This window comes from Sander lucioperca, chromosome 18 (assembly GCF_008315115.2).
Source record: "Sander lucioperca isolate FBNREF2018 chromosome 18, SLUC_FBN_1.2, whole genome shotgun sequence".
Classification (NCBI taxonomy): domain Eukaryota; kingdom Metazoa; phylum Chordata; class Actinopteri; order Perciformes; family Percidae; genus Sander; species Sander lucioperca.
Genome location: NC_050190.1, coordinates 21,931,275 through 21,952,270, shown reverse-complemented (window position 1 = coordinate 21,952,270; position 20,996 = coordinate 21,931,275). Strand labels below are relative to the sequence as shown.

Genomic DNA, 20,996 nt, shown 5'->3' with positions numbered 1-20,996 from the left:
CTATGACAGCCAAAGAGTTCGATTTTGGTCTCATCTGACCAGATTATATTCTCCCAGTATTGGCTTGTCCAGATGTTGTGCAGCAAACTTTAAGCAAGCTTCCACATGCCTTTTCTTGAGCAGTGGTGCCTTGCGTTGTGTGCGTGGCGGTTGAGTGCATTACTAATTGTTTTCTTTTAAACAACTGTACCTGCTTCTTCCAGCTCTTTCTGAAGATCTCCGCGAGTGGTCCATGGCTCTTCGACAACTCTTCTAAGTATTCTATGGACTCCTCTGTCAGAAATCTTGCGAGGAGCACCTGGTCGTGGCCGGTTAATGGTGAAATTATGTTCTTTCCACTTCCGGATAATGGCCCCAACAGTGCTCACTGGAACTTTCAGAAGTTTAGATATTCGTCTGTAACCAATGCCATCCGTATGTTTTTCTACAATAAGCTTGCAAAGGTCTTGGGACAGCTCTTTGCTTTTACCCATCATGAAATGCTTCTTGAGTGACAACTTGGTAATGAGAAACCTTTTTATAGGCCATCAATTAGGACTAATCCATCTAATATTAATTTGCACTAATAGGGGGCAGGATTGCTTCCTAAATATTGCCAGATTTCAGCAGGCTTCCCATGCCTTTTTACACCCCTTTTTCTCCATGTGTTCAATATTTATTTCCATTATCATTCCACTTTATTACATATAACTTTTGTCATGGACATAATTGTTTTGATTTCTTTGTATCTGTGGATTACTTGGGTTGTTACTGACATCTGGTGAAAATTTCATTCCAATTGCCCCATCGGAAATATATTTACTGGGAAAAATGTTGACACGTTCAATACTTATTTTCCCCGCTGTAAGTGATAATTAAACATAGGTATTTTAAACGTCTTCACTTATCTCTTATTTAAAAAATAAAAATGTCAGTGCAATTACACTAGAACACATGTTTTCTCTATTGGTTTCTTAAAAAATATAAGAAATTACAGCATAAGGCATATTTAGTGATGTTTAGTGAGTGTTGTTTAATTGATGGTAAATGATACAGAATGATCACTTGTTGCTTCCCATAATGCTGTTTTTGTGTCTACAGTGCTCTGTCCAAACCTGATTTCTCTGACATGCTGGATCCCTTTGACACACCAGCCTTTAACAAGCTTTACAGAGGTACTCAACAATATCAAAATACTGATCACATCTGGTGTACTCTGGTTCTGTAGAGCAATGGTTCCCAACTTCTAAATAAATCTGAGGCTTCGGGAGATGGTTTAAAGGATAGTAAAGCAGCAAAAAGTATTTGTGTAATTTGTTTCAGACTCAAATTCACTCAATTTTTTTTTCTTTCTCTAATACATTACTTCAGAATTTTACCTCTTCAGGCCTGTGAAAAGCTTTCAAATACTGCAATCGGAGATGTAAAAAAAAAAAAAGAAATGTTTTGGCTCACATGAGGATATGCAAGCTAATGAGATGTTGTCTGGTCTCATAGCAGCTTTTTTTTTTTTTAATGGATCACAAGCCAAAAAGGTTGAGGAAATACAAGTCAGCCTTAATAAGCAGATGGGTTCTCTTCCTATCATATAGTTTCTCTAATTGTGTGTCTGTGTGTTTGCAGTCGTCCCTGTTAGGAAAGTTCATGCTTTGAATATCACCTGGGCCCTCCCCCCTCAGGAGAAATACTACAGGTGAGCTACATACAGTATATATGCAGTACAGGGCACATAAATGCAGAATTAGACATCCCACAACAGACCATGCTTTTCCCTGACTTGAATAAATTGCATTGAAAGTGTTTGTTTCTCTCTTTTTTTCCATGCCCTTTTTCCAGAGTGGTGCTCATACATAGAATTAGACCAGCCCAAATATACCATGCTTTGCCCTGATTGTAGAGGGATTGCATCAATGTTTTTTGTTCTCCTTTTCATGTTCTTCCCTCCTCTTTTCAGAGTGAAGCCTCTCCACTACATCTCTTGGCTGATTGGCCATGAAGGCACAGGAAGCATCCTCTCAGTGCTTAGGAAGAAGTGAGTGTTATTGCCTCTGTGTGTTTTTCTTCCCTGATTCGAAGGCACTCCAAAATCCAATTAAAAGGTCTTCAATTTGCTGACTATACGTGAGCTTTTTTAAGCTCTGAGCGAGGCCTGAGTGTTCGAGCCCAATCTTAAAACTATGCACTTTACCAACCCACTTGACGATGTGATTCATACATTCTCATCCCTGTATGTGGTTGTACAAGAGCATTTCAGCCTCTTGTTGCTAAGTGGCAAAGTGATGTGACAAACCCTCTGTAGTCCCACAACACCAATAGCCCATCCAATAGTCCCTTTACCATCAGCACCACTTGGAGCGTTTGATAGAATATTCCTATTTACTCTTTGTGCTGTGTTCAATTGTTGATAAATGACAACAGTGAAATTTGAGTGTACTCGGACTCTATTCCCAGTCGAGCCAAACTGCTGAGGCAGTAGAGTGGTTGTTTTTATTAAGTTCCGACAATCATAATGTCAAGGACCGAGAGTCTGGTTTGAAATTGGGCCATTGTTGTCCCCTGCAGAGAAATTGGGGAATGGTCTGTCTATATGTGTGTCCATCATCACACACACTGTTTGGAACACTACTGATCAGATGCCTTAAAGTTTAAGGAACCATACCAGAGTTTTTGCAGGTTGTAGAATAAAAAGCTACTACTCTTCACCACTGCAGGCCATTTAAAATACGGAACCATACACATTGTTTTACATGTATTTTTCCCACCACTAGTTTCGGTTCATTTCAGTGCAGTATGACAAATTTCTGAGATATAAAACGCGCATGGTGTGATCCATCACAGTCAAAATCATTTCTACTTGTTTGATAATGCACTGCAGACTTTTCAAACCAACCTTTGCTGTTAAGTGGCTTATCATACTACTAGAACATGTCTTCATGTAGATAAAAGCAGACATGATATGACAAATTACACCCAGCTCTAAAAAAGTTTCAAAACTCTGCAAGTTGTTTTTCCTTTTTTTAATTAATCAAAAGCTGCCGGGCGAGTACGTAACAGAATGATAATGTTATTTCTTCATGCTGGGATTTGTAAAGCAGGGCTGACTGCCTCAAAGGGACCACAAAAAAAGCGTTTGTTAAATTGTGTGCCATCAAGAAGCATGAAGTGACATATTTTCTACTTACTGCCCTGCACATATTTCAACACTTAATGTGCATTTGCTTTCCAGTTTATGGCAGGGAGTGAATCTTTAGCAGCAGTCCTCTTTTAAAATCAATGTTAAGTAGGGATAGGGCGATTATCGGCCCTGGCCGATTGTTGGGCCGTTTTTTGGCAGTTCGCAGATTATCTGTATCAGCGTTTTATTTGCCTGATAACCGATAAAGTCAATTAATTAAAGAATGCGCTACTTTGGCTCCGCTACAGCTCTGTGTCTGACCCTCTGCTTCAGTTTCAGTCTCACTTAATGTCCCGCCCACAACACTATCTGAATATCTGTGTATTATGTTGAGAGTTTCTAATTCATCAAGTAATTGCTTAAAGCATTTTAACAAAGTTTTGTGTTGGAGTTTGTAACGTTCCAAAATCTTAATTTTGACTTAAAGATTTTCATTTTCACTCAAATGTCGGTTATCGGTTTCATTAACTACTAATAATGGGTATCGGCCTTGAAAAACCAGTATCGGTCGGTCCCTAGCGTTAATAAATTGTTGTGCGTCTGTAGGTGCTGGGCCCTGGCTTTGTTCGGAGGGAACAGTGAAACTGGTTTTGACCAAAACACCACCTACTCTATCTTCTCCATCTCCATCACTCTCACTGATGAAGGTTTCCACAACTTCTACGAGGTAAAGAAAATCTCACTCTTCTTCTCTTTATTATCCTTTTGTCCTCTGGATACATGGAAACACTGCGACGACTCAAACCCGAAAGGAGGAGGTTGGGCAAAAACGACTTGCATTGATAACTGCTGTATAAATGCTGCAACAGCCTCGAGGATGCTGTGTACTGTGATCAAGAGCTCTTCATCGCCCACTCTTTCATTCAGAGAGGATGAACCCGGAGTTGTCTGGGTCAGAGTGCGCTAGTTTTCAGAATAATTTTTCTGAAGCACCTTAAAGGAATAGTTTTGATTCTCTTTCTTCCTAATAGTCGGATTAGAAGATTGATACCACACACGTGTCTTTACAATTACAGTTGTATTTAGTCTGTGACATGCACCCATTGCATCCATAACAATTATGAGATGCTTTTGTAACTGTATTCTCTCCTCAGACAAAATTATTGACTGTTGTTCAAAGTTAAGAATTAGTACTCTATTTCCATTTTTGAATCTCTAAACGGGGAATAAAGGTGAAAAAAAATTACTTTTTATTTAGTTTTCAAATGAAGACACGTTTTTCAAATAGCTTGTTCTAATGAATGTAATAATCATGTCAAAATTGGCAGCCTTGTTCTGGTTTTTAAAACTTAACAGCATGTTTCACTTAACCTCAGTCATCAATGGCAAAAAAGAGGAATATTACCGTAATTGTACCAACAAAATGAACGTGGTGATGATTCGTTAAAGCTGAAAGACTTCTGACTAATTTCTGTGTATCTGTGGTCTTTCACAGGTGACTCACCTGGTGTTCCAGTACCTGAAGATGCTGCAGACACTCGGACCACAGCAAAGGCACTGTGACTCACACACACACACACACACACACACACACACACACACACACACACACACACACACACACACACACAGTCTCTCACACAGTCTCATACAGTCTCTCATACAGTCTCTTACAGTCTCTTACAGTCTCACACAGTCTCACAAAACAACACAACAGAGACGTACTTGTACAGAACAGAACTTTGATATTCTGGCTTGTTAGTACATTGTAGTGTAGTTAATATCACATTATATCGGACAGGTTTATGTGCTGGGTGTGTTTGGTTGTGTGCTTGCTCATTTATACATTTATAGCTTTATTATTTTTGTTTTTGTTATGTTGCTCACTTAGTCTGTGTTAAGGAAGATGGATGTTGTGACATGTCAGCTTCTGTCTGGGATGCATAAAAGTAATATGTCTGTTTGTTCATGCATTCAGAATATATGAAGAGATTCAGAAGATTGAAGCCAACGAGTTTCACTATCAGGAGCAGGTAAGAATCTAAATATTCATATGCTGCTGTATTTGATGCTTTTTTGGACAAACTTAAAAATTTAACATTGTGGGTTTTTTTGTACCAATGAGAATGATTTCCTCTTTGTCAGATTGACCCTATAGAGTACGCCGAGGACATTTGTGAAAACATGCAGCTGTTCCCTAAAGAAGACTTCCTGACAGGAGATCAGTTGATGTTTGAGTTTGACCCAGAAGTAAGTAGTTCAGTAGTTCGGGGAGGATACCAGTTCAGGATATTATTCTAAAATGCTATATTTCCTTTGTTTAGATGAATATGTTAATGAAGCAGGTCACTCAAATGTGGAAAACTATAGAGATTTGAATGTCTGTTATGTTAATGATTTTAAGCTAATACATTTATAGGCCACAAATATATAGTTGTTGGTGTTGTTTTCGTTTGGCGGGTATTATTTTGCATGATATGTTAGTCTAATTGTGGCTTTGCATATTTTTCTGTAATAACAGTATAATTCAGTTCTCTGCCTCATATTGTGATTGACAGCTAAAATAGTTTTCACATAAACAAGTCATTTAAAACAAAGGGAAAAAACAACTTTCCTCTCTTTGCTGAAAAGTTGACTTTTTTTTTGTGTGTGTGCGCCCGTGTGTGTGTGTGTATGTGTGTGTGTGTGTGTGTAGGTGATCAATGGAGCTTTGTCCCTCCTCACCCCTGAGAAAGCCAACCTGATGCTGTTGTCACCAGAACATGAGGGCCAGTGTCCCCTCAGGGAGAAGTGGTTTGGCACACAATACAGCGTGGAGGGTGTGTTTCTGTGTTTGTTTCTGTAACAGCTCCCTCCCACAATGTAGGCATTCAGTGGATACATTGTCTTTTCCCCCTTGTGTGGTGATATTCTGGCTGATAAAATGCAGCCAGCCAGCAGCAGAAATGCCAGCATTTATCTCTGTCTTTTAGATGGTGAACAATGGTGTTGGAACAGCATTTAAATATTTGTTTCTTTTACAAAAACAAATATTACATTTTTGTTGGAATAACATCTTTATGTTACTCAATTTCAAACATGAATCTAAACTGCCAATGTCATTCTTGTGTGCTAATAGATGTTTTCCCTTCACACAGACACCCAGCAGGAATGGATGGAGCGGTGGACAGGAAACCTGGAGCTCAACAGTGAGCTCACCCTTCCTGCTGAAAACAAGTTCATTGGTGGGTAATCTTTATAAACAGATATCTGCATATGAACGCAGAATCTGTAAGAAACGGGACAGGATGTCGGTATCGGAAGCGTTCTTGTTTCCGTTGGTAGTCTGAGTGGTATTGACCAATCACGTTTGAGTGGGCTTTGGTTGCATGCAGTTAAACAGTCTGTGTTGAGAGCAAAAGAGGCGGAGCGTATTGGCCGAAATGCAAAATCGGAACCCATTGTCTGACAGTGATTTACATTTGTATTAGCTTTTTTATTTATTCATCCGCTTTCATGCAGATATATGTTTATAGAGACGTTGTCTCTCAACTCCAAATCCATTCTTGTGTCGAAGTTGTTAGCCTTGGCCCGGAGATCAGCTGCCTACACCGGAAATATTGGCCTTTGCCCTCAGAGGCAAAATCGTCAGCAGACCGATAGCCGGTGGGTTCCGAGATAAACATATGGCAAGGTGGTGGGTTGTTGTGACCCAAAACAGCTGCAAGTATCTGGAAAACGTCCAATAAGATGATCATTAACAAGACTTGTTCTTTCAGTTTGTACTTTTGCTCTCCATTCATCAATCCAACAAATACAGTAATCGCAGATATTGACCAAACTTGGAGGAACTGTGCATTTTGGTCAATGTATTCTGTCACTGTGAACTCGCTGGTCCTCCTGTAATTTAAGTCCAGTCCGGAGAAACACTTTGCATTTTAATGGTCAAGATTTTAACTTAAACAAGGCACCTCTGGTCTAATTCTGACCAAACTTTTGAGGGATTATGCATTTTGGCATTGTGCTCTGTTTATACATTTTGGAAGGCCACAGCAACATATTGGCAATTCTGATAAAATGTGGAGAAATAATACGTCTTAACTTATTGGCCCAAGGGTAACTGAATCATTTATTGGGGGGATGGGGAATGGACATGTTTTACAGTTTTGACAATCGCTACATGTTTATCTCAAACTGGACATATTGATTTGTTGAAACTCGCACATTATTTATGAGATTGCACCAAGTAGAATTATGATGTTTTATTGTTTATGTGCATTTGTTCAGCCACTGACTTCACCCTGAAGCCGTCTGACTGCCCAGACACTGAGTTTCCTGTCCGGATAGCCGAAAGCGACAGGGGCTGCCTGTGGTACAAGAAGGACAACAAATTCAAAATCCCTAAAGGTGAAATGTGTATGTGTGAGCGTGTGTGTGCCTGTACTGTGTGCCTCATTTAGCACGCAAGATGTTTCCACCGAGACTCTTGCTATCATTAAAAAGGTGTTGACACTCGTTTGTCCTTTTTCCTGCTGCAGCCTACATCAGATTCCACCTAATCTCTCCTGTAATCCAGAAATCTGCTAAGAAGTAAGTTCAGGCTCAAATATGGCCTCGTGAAAATAGTGTTTGGTTTGTTGCTGTCACACTAATTAACATCTCTTTCTTTTCTGCCATCCCCTGTTCCCTCTCTCTCTCTCTCTCTGCTCCTACAATTACATTCCCTTGTCCTTTTCATCACTTCAATCCTCCTTTTTTTTTTTTACTTCCGTCTCCCCTCGGTCCTTCCCTACTTCTTTTTCTTCTATTACCTTGCATTTATCCTTTCACTTTCCTTCCTCCATCCCTACTCCTCACTCTTTTGTTGCCTCAATTCTTTCTCTTCATCCACCTCTTTCCCCTGCATATCATCCTTCTCACATACTTTCCTCTACCTTTCCCTCCCGTGCTTTATTTCACTTTCATCCTTTCTTGACTTTTCACCCTTCTCCTTCCTCCTTATTCCCTCTCTCTCTCCATTCTTACCCCTGTCCTCCCTCCCCTCCAGTGTGGTCTTGTTTGACCTGCTGGTCAACATCCTATGCCACAACCTTGCCGAGCCGGCCTACGAGGCTGAGGTGGCCCAGCTGGAGTATAAACTGGTGGCCGGTGAACACGGCCTGGTCATTAACGTTAAAGGATTCAACCACAAGCTGCCTGTGAGTCAGTGCATCTGGAGAAAGCGCACACACAAACCAATATAGATACGATTACATGCATAAAACCCAGGAATAGTGTACGGCTCAGTTGTACATTATGCAATAAATATACTATTTCACAGTAGTACATATGTTTATTGTGCACTAGATAACTCCATATAATTTAAGATGAATCATTATTTTGTCATATGCTCCATAGCCCATAAAGTCTAGACTTTTCTGTGTAATTATTGGCTACATGTATATAACTTATTTTAGACTATAATTAATATTTGGTATCACTTTCTAATACAGCATAATTTACCTTAGTCTATAAGTGGTAAATAACATCTTTATCAATGGTAATGAATCATTAATTTAAGCTTTATAGGTCAGCATAATAGACATAGAAAATCCTAATTTGCCCTTAATAAGAAAAGACTAGGCATTATGGGTGGAGGATATTCTCCCTCTGATATTTGTCACACCTTGCCACCAAATACTTGGTCTTATTATTGGCTTTATAGTGATCAACAAACCATTAAAGAAATGGTTCCACATTTTTAGAAATACACTTATTGGCTTTCTTGCTGAGAGTTATATTAGAAGATTGATACCACTCTCATTTCTAATCAGTCTTCTCTTTTAAATCTTGGCAAGAAAGCAAATAAGTGTATTTCCAAAAATGTCGAACTATTCCTTTTAAAGGGGTGATTGAGTGATTTATATAGGGTATTTTACACTGTTCCTTAAGGTCTCCTAATAGGGTATGTAACATTGGTTGGGCTGAAAATTGCCCGAATGCTATTTTATTAGGCCCTTAACTACCCTGTGAATATGGCTCTATTTGGAACAAGAGCTTTTCTTCCAAATATGGTATGCTCATGAATATTTGGATGAGCTGCGTGCTGATTGGTTTGAGCGAACCACATAGAAACACATTGGAGACGAGACAGCAGGTCTCATATTTCAGACACTGCAAAGTTATACATTGTTTGTCGGGCTATTTCGTTATTATATTCACTTCTGAGACTTTTTTAAGCGAGAAATCAACTATATAAAGCTCAAATATGGGCTGTTTTACGAAAATTGATGGCTAATTGCAAATTTGGTAAGACGTGTCGGACTTTAGCTAGGAGCTCAACACAGTCTGACGAGAAAGCGGCAACCTCCATACCCAGTGAAAGTCACCGTTTCCCTGGGTACTGGACTACTGGAATACTCGGGGCTCCACGGAGCTGGCTGGTTGCCAGCTGCCGGCATAACTAGAGTAGCTATATTTACAGTTTGAATTTCGTCACGCCACTTATATAACATCTAGCTACCCCAAGGTCTTATAAAGCTAACAATGGTGTCCGATTTCAAGTTAATGATTTTTTGTGAACATTAGGGATTTCGTTAGCTGCTACTGTCCCTTCCTATGTGTACAGATCGCAGCTAGTTAGCATCATTTTTGGCGTAATTCCAGTATATTTACAGTTTGAATTTCGTCACGCCACTTATATAACATCTACCACAAGGTCTTATAAAGCTAACTATGGTGTCCGATTTCAATGTAATGAATTTTTGAGGAGGCTAGCTAGCTCTCATTGATAGAGCTCCATCCAGCCACAGGCTCTATCAATGAGACTCGCGGACAAGAGGCATTTATTTCCCCGATCGTTTGTTTAAATAACTCAACACATTATAATTACACACATTATAAGATTAACTGGAACCTGCGGTAAGTGATTGCTGGCGTAACAAGCTCGCTGACCGCGCTCTCACTCACACACACCGGCCATTTAGCAGGAAGAGGGGAGCTGCAGGCCCTGGAGCTCTGTCAGGGCAGCGGCGTTTGGTAGTCCATTAACCCAAATAACGGTGACTTTGCGCGGGTATGGAGTGCCGTGGGCTGCCAGCCGTGACGCAGCTCCATCTTCCTCACAGCAGGCCGGGGTCTGTGAAGGAAGGCAGGCCGGGCGGCGAGGCAGCAACACAGACAGCACCGGCCTCAGAAAAAAAGTCTCAGAAGTGAATTTAGTGGTAAAATATCAGATTAACAATGTATACAATTTCTGAGATCTACGCGACCTATTCAGAAGACTAAGCTGACCTCAGATCAGTGGTGTAGCCTATGTAAATGTTTGGGCGTGACAAAGATAGAGACTAGAGCCAAGTGAGGAGGAGCCGCCGAGTTGACGTCAACTAGGCGGCTCGTTGAGATTTGCCCGTTTTCAGCAGCAGTTTCAAATTGTGAGATTTGCAGAGGAAAGAGGTGTCAATGGGATTGAGGGATGAGGTTCTATGTATGTCCTAGTTACCCACTAAACTGTCATTATTCAACTATGACAAGGTAAAATCGGTTTTGCATTCAGTCACCCCTTTAAGAAATGATTTATACACAACTGCTCCTGCTACTTAATTTTGAAACCGCTTTTAAACACGGTCAGCATGCCCACACAGATGTGCTTGTGTTGTTTTCATGCGTGTTAATCATGATGGTGATTCTTCATCTTGCCCGTCTGTCTGTCTGTCTTTCTGTCCATATCTCTCTTCAGCTACTGTTCCACCTGATCATTGACCACCTGGCTGATTTCTCTGCCTCCCCTGATGTCTTCAGCATGTTCGCAGAGCAGCTCAAGAAAACCTACTTCAACATCCTCATTAAACCTGAGAAACTCGGCAAGTGAGTTGTTTACCTTCTGTCTCCAGACATTTCCAGCTTACTTTCTGGCTTATCTTCAAGTCTATGATGCCTTCTAGTGGTGGAAATGTGTGACGGCCGTGAATTGAAAAACAACAACTGCTCTTGTGGTCCTGTTTTCTTCTCGCTCTCGCTCTCTCGCTCTCTCGCTCTCTCTCTCTCTCAGGGATGTGCGTTTGCTGATCTTGGAGCACTCTCGCTGGTCCATGGTGGAGAAGTATCAGGCTCTGACAGCCGGTCTGACCAGCAATGAGCTGATGGACTTCAGCCGCAATTTAAAGGCCGAGCTGTACGCAGAGGGACTGGTGCAGGGCAACTTCAACAGCGCTGTGAGTAGATGGCAGGCAGGACACAGACAAGTACATTGATTAACAATAAAATTAGCTGATTAGCTAATGAATCAGGTAATGTTCATGCCTGCACTTACATCAATTGATTCTGAGTGTACTTGACATTTATCTCATGTTTTGCTGATTTCCTCTCCTTACTCTCTTATCTCTACCCGTTCATTATCCTTCATTGTCTGTTCTCCGCAGGAGTCAGAGCAGTTCCTGCAGTATGTCACAGAGTAAGTCAGCTATTACACTGAATGCACTCCCTAATGAGAACACCAATACTATACAATCGAATGGATTTGTTTTCTGCCATACACAGTAATTTGCATTAGCTCCAGTTGTTCACTCCATGATTCCCCTTTCACCTTCTGTTCTCACTTGTGCTTTTTCCATTCTTCCATTTTTCTTTATTCCTCTTCTTCTCACCTCCTATTTTGTCCTCTCTGTCACCTTTCCTTCATCCTCCCTTCCTCCCGTTTTGTCTGGCAGAAAGTTGCAGTTTTCCAAGCTGCCAGCAGAGGTGCCAGTGATTTTCAGAGTGGTGGAGCTCCCTCTAAAGCACCACATCTGTAAGGTCAAATCACTCAATAAGGGAGACGCCAACTCTGAGGTCACTGTTTACTACCAGGTACAAGTACATCTGCAGTGTCAAAGCGTTCATATCTTTCACATTTTGACTTAAACATATTCCAAGATAGTGTAGCTAATTTTATGCACTTTTTCCTTTCTTTCTTTTTTTATCTAGTCTGGCCTCAAGCTCTTGAGGGAACACACACTGATGGAACTGTTGGTGGTGCGTTTATTTATTTTACATCCATTTGCCCATTCATTGTGTCATTCCTCCATGCTTGACTGATTTGTTGTTGTTGTTGTTTCAGATGCACATGGAGGAACCATGCTTTGATTTCCTCCGGACCAAAGAGACTCTTGGGTGAGAGTAGTTGTGTTTTCAATAAAGTGTTTGCTTTAAAAAAAAAAAAAAAAAAAAGAAAGAAAAGGAAATGTATGACATTTAGGCAAAATAAAAAATGAATCAGTGTTTGAGCCTGTACTTAACTGCTTCAGTTACATTGCGACAATGCTTTTTACATTTATCCGCAGTTAAAATTTTCTCTTCTGTTAGTTACTACATTTAAATTCCAATGTCCTGCTTTCCAGACTTGTTGTTATTATTATTATTATTATTATTATTATTATTATTATTATTATTATTATTATAATAGTGTGAAAAGTAGAGAAAGTCAGGACAAGTGGGAAACGTAACGCACTTTCTCATCAAGTTATTTTGATCCGTCTCTGTTTATGTGCTTGTCAACATCTCTCATCCTAGCTGTGTTTTTTCATGTCCCCCTCTGCAGGTACCATGTCTACCCCACCTGCAGAAACACCTCAGGCGTTCTGGGTTTCTCTGTCACCGTGGAAACACAGGCTACAAAGTTCAAGTGAGTCTGCAACACAATCGTAACTTTCCATTCGCTCAAAAACGAGATGGGATTTATCTTAACCGCTTTCCCCAAAACCAAGGTATAATTTATCTTACTGTTCACCCAAACCCAAGCTACAATTTATCTATTCGGCCCTGGAAAGAGAGAAGCGGGTGGAACTGATAAATGACTAAAGGAATCAAATACACCCTATAGCCTGAAATATATGTCTTACCTCTCATGACCTTTTTTCTCACAGTACCGAGCTGGTGGAGTTAAAGATTGAAGAGTTTTTGGCTTCATTCGAGGAGACGCTCAATTCGCTGACTAAAGAGGCCTTTAATACTCAGGTCTGTGTGTGTATTATTTTGTGAATCTGTGAGTTTCCTGCATTGTTATACAGAAGCAGAAACGTTACAGCAAATGAAACAAAAAGTTTTACAAATGTCAAAAGTTTCTTTTCAAGTTACTTTGGTGGATTACTAACACATTTCCTAACCATGTAAGACCCATAAGACCCAGCCGCACAGTCAGATCTGCTGTTGCACTTCAACTTCTGTGTGTGTGTGTGTGTGTGTGTGTGTGTGTGTATGTGTGTATGTGTATGTGTATGTGTGTGTGTGTTTTATACAGGTGACTGCTTTAGTGAAGCTGAAGGAGTGTGAGGACACACACCTTGGGGAGGAGGTGGATAGAAACTGGGCTGAGGTGCTTACACAGCAGTTTGTATTTGACAGGCTCAACAGAGAGGTGAGGACAACGCACGCACATCTTCAGACAAATAAGTGCAAATGCTTTTGGGGATCATGTATTAACTTTTAAATCATTTCCTTAATTCCGATCCTAACCTTAATCTTTACCACTGACCCCTACCACATTTAAAGGTCCTATGTCATGCTGCTTTTTGGATGCTTTTATTTAGGCCTTAGTGGTCCCCTAATACTGCATCTGAAGTCTCTTTCCCGAAATTCAGCCTTGGTGCAGAATTACAGCCACTAGAGCCAGCTTTCCTTAGGATGTACCATTTCTGTGTCTGTAGCTATTGAGGAGGAGAGAGGGGGGGCAAGGTGGAGGGTGGGGGTGTGGCCTTGACCAACTGCCACTTTGCTCATTTGAAAGCCATGATGTCTCTCTCTCATGGGCAGGCCAAATTCTCTTGGCGGGCAAAGCAGAGAAAGGGGAGGTAACCTTTCTCCTTATGAGCTCATAAGGAGCAAGATTCCAGATCGGCCCATCTGAGCTTTCATTTTCTCAAAGACAGAGCAGGATACCCAGGGCTCGGTTTACACCTATCACCATTTCTAGCCACTGGGGGACCATAGGCAGGCTGGGGGAATGCATATTTATGTTAAAAAACCTCATAAAGTGAACTTTTCATGCCATGGGACCTTTAAGTGAACAAAAACTCCATTCTCTGCCAACTTAATCCATTATTAGTTGGTCATATCTGCCTTGCTCTTTACAACTTGCCCCAACCTTTGTCATATCATTTAGTACTTTGGTGTCTTTTACGCGCCGGATGTCCCTCCCCATTCCGCTATGTCTGCCATCTGTTCTGTAAGGTCACAGTTGCTGCATTCTGGGCTTAGCGCTGCCCAGGATGGTTGTGATTGATTTTAAAGAAATACTAACAAGCCAGGATGTTTTTTCCTCTATCCCAGAATAGATAAACAGTGTAGCCAGACCACACTCCAGTGGTGACACAGCGCTGTGGAGATAAGTTTGGCAATGCGAGACTATATCATATCAACACACAAAACAAACCTGAATCACAGTTCCAAGTGTTGTAAAAATGGTTGTACATACCACCTTCCTGACAACATTTTATGCCAAATCGTACTCCTAATATTGCCAGATTAAGTATGCTAACTCGCCATTTATTACATTTTTTCCACTAGGGGGCAAAAGAACGCATACACAACATTAATACATTGATATATTTTCAATATGTACTGGCAATGTGGTAGTTAACAACTGCTAATGTACACACATGCAGTAGACACAAAGCAGCATTGCCATCCCACCTTATGAATGTAAATCCAATATTTACTCTCCCTCTAACTGTGGTTTGGTCTTGACCAACTCCTGAGGGACATATCTGGCTCTTTTTCTGCTAAATGCTCGATTTTCTCCACCAGCTAGAAATTGTGTCCGTCTACCATTTGTAGTGGGATTGAACTATCCACTAAATGAGCAATTAAACCAAACTAATAATCTAAAAGAGGCAAAACCTTGACTCAAGGGCACGTGTCAGTCAGCCCTCCCAGTATTCTTACCATCGGTGCTTTTGTGTGTTTAGATCGAGGCTCTGAAGCAGATGACCAGGGCTGAGCTGGTGTCCTGGTTCAAAGAACATCGAGGACAGAACAGCCGCAAACTCAGCGTGCATGTAAGCAAACCCTTTATGTTTGCACGAGTGCATGTTTGACAGAGAAAGAGAATTTTTTTTTTCTTTTACCTTTACTGTTGTGTGCATGCAGCAACACATTAAATGTATCCCTGTCTCTTAAAGGTGGTGGGATTTGGTGCTGAAGAGAATGATGAGGAGGGTGGTGGTAAGAAACAAGAAGGAGAAGGGGGCAAAGCGGAGGATGTAAGTGGCTCTACTTATGGAGAGGTGTCTAAGCTCACCTTCCTTTCTGCCTCACCCAAGATGGCGGGTGCCGTAGCCATAATGGACATCCCTGCTTTCATTGAAGGCCTGCCCCTCTTCCCTTACCACAAGATACTGGAATAAACTCAGACTGTGAGACAGACAGATGGCAGTGCTTTGCCTCTCACTGAGCCACGTTCAGGGACTCTGCCTCATTAGAGATGCAAGCACTTAATATGTGGAGGTGAAGGAAGGTTGAAACGCTTTGGCTACTCTTTGGACCTGGATTCTGCCTTTTGGGCCCAGCTGTAGTTTTTACCCACACTGCATGCAAAGGCAAAAAGCCTGGAAGTGATGATAGAGTTATTTTAACTAAGTGATAATCTATTCTGCCTTTCTCATACTCAATTATTTTATATCCTTAGACATCGGGGGTGGCAGTGCTCTATCTATTTCTCAATCCCACACTGACTGAAAATCTACTGAATCCAATTTTCATTTCTTTGCTTATCTGAGCTCTGCTGCTATTACAGCCCCAAACTAAGTTTAATACCATTTTAAAAAAAAAAAAAAAAAAAAATCAACTGTGAAAAACTGCAGAAATGCTGAGTCAATTGAACTCCAGATGTGTGTATTTGAGTGATTGTGTGCTGGATTTCAACCTCTGTGCACTACTCTTATTAGCTGACCTGGATCGTGCCATGGTATGAGACTGCAAAGAGAATAAATCAATGATTGACAAGTGTGCTGACTACAGAAAACACACTTGAAATCTATTCAGGAGAAAAAGTACACTCAAACGTGTGAAATGTTAACCATTTTTCTCATACTAAAGGTGGTAGAAATTTACATTTACACTATTTTGACATTTTGTACATTTTTCTTCTCGAATCTTCTGGTCACAAGACAAGTGGAATTTTCATACAAATACAATTCACATTAATCAACACAAAAACCACAGATGACGAGTCTATCTAGAACGGTGTGACAGACAACAAGCCATGCAGCAAACACATCATTTTAAAGTCAGAAGTGTTTGGGTGATGGTGACTCAGTATGGCGTCAGCTGTTTAATTTACACAGTTTTAATCTACGTGTAAATCGTACACTACTCACATACTCTTGACCTTCTTATCCCTGAGGAAAAGGTTGTTGCAAGCGATATTGTGTTGGGCTTGTGGCTGGTGACACTGCTCTGTTGAATGTGATTAAAAACTAATCCAGAGCCCAGCACAGCAGAGCGTGTTAACAGAATTGACTAATATATACCCACAGGGAGCCTCATACTGCAACAAAGTCTTCACCTCACATACAATGATAACTGTGCTACCTGTATAATGGGTAGAAACCATTCATGTATTAGGCCTGTACAAATGTCCTCACAAATTTGTGCACAGTGGGATTAAATCATGGATGTATTTTAAGAATTAGGATTAAATGAGGAAAAAAGAGGGCAACATTTTAATCACAAAGTCTTGGCTAAAATATTGTCAGCAGCATCAATATTTCCTTTAAACCTGCAACATTTTTTGGTCAGTTTGGGGTGGTAGAAATAAGTTGTAAACCACATACAGCAAAGAGGATTTTAAGATAATTAGTAACTTATTAGCTTTTTATTATGTTTAACTTGTTAGCAACCAGTTGCCTAATATGCCCAGAAGACACTGAGCAACATAAGCAGTTTATCAGAATACAGCATTGAAAATCTGAATTAATTTTTTAACTACCTTGTCTAAGCCCTGCACCTGACTGTAGGGAAGTAGCTTAGGTTAGTAATGCACAGTAAAGTGAATGAAGGGAACTTGACTTTTAATGTGCTATTTGGCATTAAACAATACAAAATTAAGAGAAACATTTAAGGGACCCTAGCTAAAGAGAAGTAAAAATCTACCTGTGGGATAGATGGTGTTACAGTCCTTAATGATTCCAAGTTCTGGGTATATGGTAGCAATGTGCAGTACTGTACAGTCCCACAGAGCTTTCTTGGTGACGACAAACCGATTTAATGAGCTTTCAGTTTATGTGATGTGAGCTCTGCCTTCCTGGTCGATCAGCTGCCTTAATCTCCTCTGTGGAGAACAGTTGATAGTAAGGATAGGACTCTTGGCCTATAGTACACCGAACCGTGGTTAGGTAAAGATACTGCAGCTTTGAAAGACAAAATGGATTCTGCGAATATGAAGGAATAATGATCTGTTTTAGCTTTAGGGAAAGCTTGAGTCCTCCTTGCAGTGTCTGTACACTGATATGTGTGTAATATGATCCTAAAAACATCCTTAAGGAGGAAAAGTTCTTGCTGTTCTGCAGTTCTTTGAAAGCTGAAGAAATTGTTGTCACACTCTGCTCTCCAGGATTTACCATAAAGGCTTACTGATGTTTCAATCTGGTGAGCTCAGAGGCCATAGAAGGCACTCAGCTGTTTTGGTTTTGAAGTATTTTTGAAGACTATTTGGCCTTTTGAAAGAGTTGTGACTGTTAGACACTTTTAAACCTGGCACTACTTGGCACTCACATCTTCAATTCAGTTACATGTACTTCAGAGTACAAGCCTTTTTTATGGGATGTTTCTATTAGTTTAATCCTTCTTCTGGACAGGTGCTGTATATAAGAAAGGGTTTATTGAGAAATAAATCAGCTTGTGTTTTTACTAGTATAACAAGATTTACTGTAGCCATATTCTCTTTGTCGCCGTACCTCACTGGATTGCAGCAGACAATTTTGCCTGTCGCTGGCGATAAAAGATTTCATAGTTCATAGTAGCTTGCAGTGAGACATTTTGCCCACCTTCTCTTTTCCAAAATACTTCACATTCAGTTTTTAGTAAATGGATTACCTTTATAAAACTGGAGCCACAAATAATGTATTATTTGCATATTACATTTGATTGCAATTTCTGCGTTTACAAAGTAACAAGTTGGCCATGCTAGCGGCTCTGTGAGGCTGTACTCAGGTACTGCAGTGATTTAAACAAAAGACTCCAGTCAGAATGCTAACATGCTCACAATCACAATAATAACATGCTGATGTTTACTGTTGGTAGCTAGCCTTATTACTACTAAATAGTTGATCATTAGTTTTGCAAGTAAAAACGTAAAAGTATTGGACAAATTGAAATTTTAAACTGATGACAGGCAAAAAAAGTTAGGGAATAACTAAGCCATTTCACTTAAACCACACACCTCAATTTATGGTGCCTTTAGAGGAAGTCAGGGGATCATCAACATCAGCAGGATTCATGAGAATGAGAATTTGCCTCCCCATATTGTCTGCCTGTGCAACAGAGAGCACAGCTGTGTCTCTGCACTTCTTTGGATCAGGAAGTCATAATTCAGCCTTTGGAGTATGTAACTGTGTCACAAGTAGTATTGCCAGTAAATGAGCTCAGCCTGTGCTGTCAACACTAACTGGTGGTCCTGCTAAGAAAGGCTTTGTGACTTTGTCCCAGAGAGTTGTGCTCATGCTGTGTTCTACTGTCAGAAGCCATTTTTTCTCATTCGCTCTCTGTCTCCACCTCTTAGACTGAGTACATACGCAAAGAGAAAGTGTATCCCGAATGCATGCAGACAGGCTTGCCCATGAATCAGAGAAGATTAGATTGGTTCGGCTCACACACACACACCACACACTAGCTCTCAACTTCACCCTGTGTAAACTTTCCACTGCTACTCTGCTATTCCTGTTGTCATTCTAATTTCATCTGAGGAACCCTGCCAAGGCAATAATGAACTCAAGTCGTGTGTGTGTGTGTGTGTGTGTGTGTGTGTGTGTGTGTGTGTGTGTGTGTGTGTGGAAAGGTAAATGGAGGAAATGATGGGTGTTAAAGAGAGGAGCTGGCCAGGTTTATCCGTGTTGTTTGTGTGCTTTCTGTGTGTGAATATGTGCCGTGTATAACATTATGCTGGTTTTAAATTAACCAGTGCAGTGGGGTGTATCATCTAAGCCGCTGTAATGTGTCGACTCCTTCATTCAATTTGAGCAGTAATCTTAGAACTCCCCACTGGCCTGTCATCATCAGCCCCCTGCTACAAAGCTAGCTTAACTTAGCCAGAGACACACGGAGGCACAGAATTGCTAAACAGATTTCCTTTCTTTTTTTCTGGCTCAAGATTATACTTAAACAAATGGAGCCAGGCGAAATCTCCTCATTATATGGGTGTTATTGCCAAGATGGATCTTGTTTGCAGGAGCAGTTTGAGATGGTTGGCTCCGGCTGCTTTAGGCAATTAGAAAGAGGAAGGTTTATAAAGATAATCCTTTAGTTCCATGTATCTGAGGTCAAGAGATGATGGCCCTTGTGTTTGCCCTTTTGTCATAGCACCATGGACAGCTGCTTGCACTCACTCAAACTGTTTTCCTTTGAGACTTTAGTGTCAAGACCTTTCACCTAAATCAATCGATTTTCTTCATAGTACCACTTTCTCTTAAGACACCCATAAAAAGTAATCAAAATGTAACTAATGGCTTAATAAATTATTAATAACTAATTTACTGACGCTTTATAGATCCGTTATCCACCTTTAATGAGATACATTTTTTGTTTTTTCGGCCAGGTGTCTGTCATTAATAAACCATTAATACATGCTCATAAATAGCTATATAAAAATAATAAACGGATTATAACTTTTATCTGCAAAAGTCAGCTATGATTTTAAACCTTAAAAAAAGTAATTGATTTAAAGGGCTTTTACATTAATTCTTCAGTTGTAAATGTTAATGCAAATATCCCGCAGCTCTTTTTCCAGAAGGTCAGAAGTCAAACGGTGCATTGGAGCAGTCTTGCTGATTACTGCGGCAAAAGAAGTAAAAAGACTGCAAGAGAGATTTTGCAAAGGTTTCTTTAAAACATGGCTGAAAATGGTTCTCTAATGCATCAGCAAACACTTTATTAATAATAAAGCTATACATTAACTTATAAACCATTATAGAGGGTATTATATATTAATGCTTCTACTTAAGTACGTTGTATATGTGCATTTCTCCTCAAGGATAAACGTAACTAAGTACACCTTGTTACTGCAGCAGTTTTGTGTAGCCTATGCCACTTGGTGTATTTTGTGGTCAGTAACTGGACCCCCAACCGCTCCAGTCAAGCTGCTCAGTGGCCAGCAGGTCAGAGCGTGGCTGGTTGTACTGGGCAGCTTCAGGTGTAAAGAATCTGTAGAAGTGTATGAGCGAGAGGAGGGCATTCCTGCAAAATAGAGCCTGCTTCTCATAGCTTTAACTTTGCTTTGCGCTTTTTCATTTCTAAGCTGAACTTTTAACTAGTATGTAATGTCACATACACATTTCTTATCTAAAATGAACTTCTTTGAAAAAAGCAAGTTTAACTTTTACTGAGTTTTAAAAGTAGCCTATATTCCCCACTACTATCTTACTTTTTTTCCTTTACCGAGGAGGTATTTTTTGTCAAGATATCTCAAAAACGCATGAAATTATTTGCATGAAATTTGGAGGGCAGCTTGTGAGATTTGCCACAATTCTTTCAGCCTTACGAAACTTGCTGACACAGGTGCCTTGTTGCAAGTTACACGTAAGGATTGCAGAAATGTTTTACTTTGTAGAGAGATCAAGGCTTTGGATGTACATTTGGAAATTGACATCCAACAAAGGCAGCGTGAACCTCTACCAGTGACTGAGCGTTATTCCACCAGCTTTACGCTTTCATCTCAGGATGGTGACGACCCCCTGTCCACACCACCAGCACCTTC

The 20,996-nt window shown here is 40.4% G+C and overlaps 1 protein-coding gene across 4 annotated transcripts in view; it reads left to right on the top strand.

Annotated features, from left to right (window-relative positions):
* The window catches only part of LOC116057499 (nardilysin-like), a 26,701-nt gene extending 10,564 nt beyond the window's left edge, over positions 1–16,137 (top strand). For all 4 annotated transcript variants that reach the window (XM_031310005.2, XM_031310006.2, XM_035994543.1 and 1 more), the window contains 23 exons: positions 1,081–1,154; positions 1,603–1,672; positions 1,934–2,011; positions 3,701–3,821; positions 4,590–4,648; positions 5,073–5,127; positions 5,240–5,344; positions 5,790–5,913; positions 6,232–6,318; positions 7,361–7,480; positions 7,612–7,663; positions 8,121–8,271; positions 10,791–10,918; positions 11,103–11,265; positions 11,473–11,504; positions 11,761–11,899; positions 12,017–12,064; positions 12,150–12,202; positions 12,630–12,713; positions 12,955–13,045; positions 13,329–13,445; positions 14,995–15,084; positions 15,208–16,137. In XM_031310005.2, coding sequence (XP_031165865.1) covers positions 1,081–1,154; positions 1,603–1,672; positions 1,934–2,011; positions 3,701–3,821; positions 4,590–4,648; positions 5,073–5,127; positions 5,240–5,344; positions 5,790–5,913; positions 6,232–6,318; positions 7,361–7,480; positions 7,612–7,663; positions 8,121–8,271; positions 10,791–10,918; positions 11,103–11,265; positions 11,473–11,504; positions 11,761–11,899; positions 12,017–12,064; positions 12,150–12,202; positions 12,630–12,713; positions 12,955–13,045; positions 13,329–13,445; positions 14,995–15,084; positions 15,208–15,432 — 2,266 coding nt within the window. In that variant the 3' untranslated portion in view covers positions 15,433–16,137. The remainder of the gene's footprint in view (positions 1–1,080; positions 1,155–1,602; positions 1,673–1,933; positions 2,012–3,700; positions 3,822–4,589; positions 4,649–5,072; positions 5,128–5,239; positions 5,345–5,789; positions 5,914–6,231; positions 6,319–7,360; positions 7,481–7,611; positions 7,664–8,120; positions 8,272–10,790; positions 10,919–11,102; positions 11,266–11,472; positions 11,505–11,760; positions 11,900–12,016; positions 12,065–12,149; positions 12,203–12,629; positions 12,714–12,954; positions 13,046–13,328; positions 13,446–14,994; positions 15,085–15,207) is intronic.
* The last annotated feature ends 4,859 nt before the right edge of the window (positions 16,138–20,996 follow it).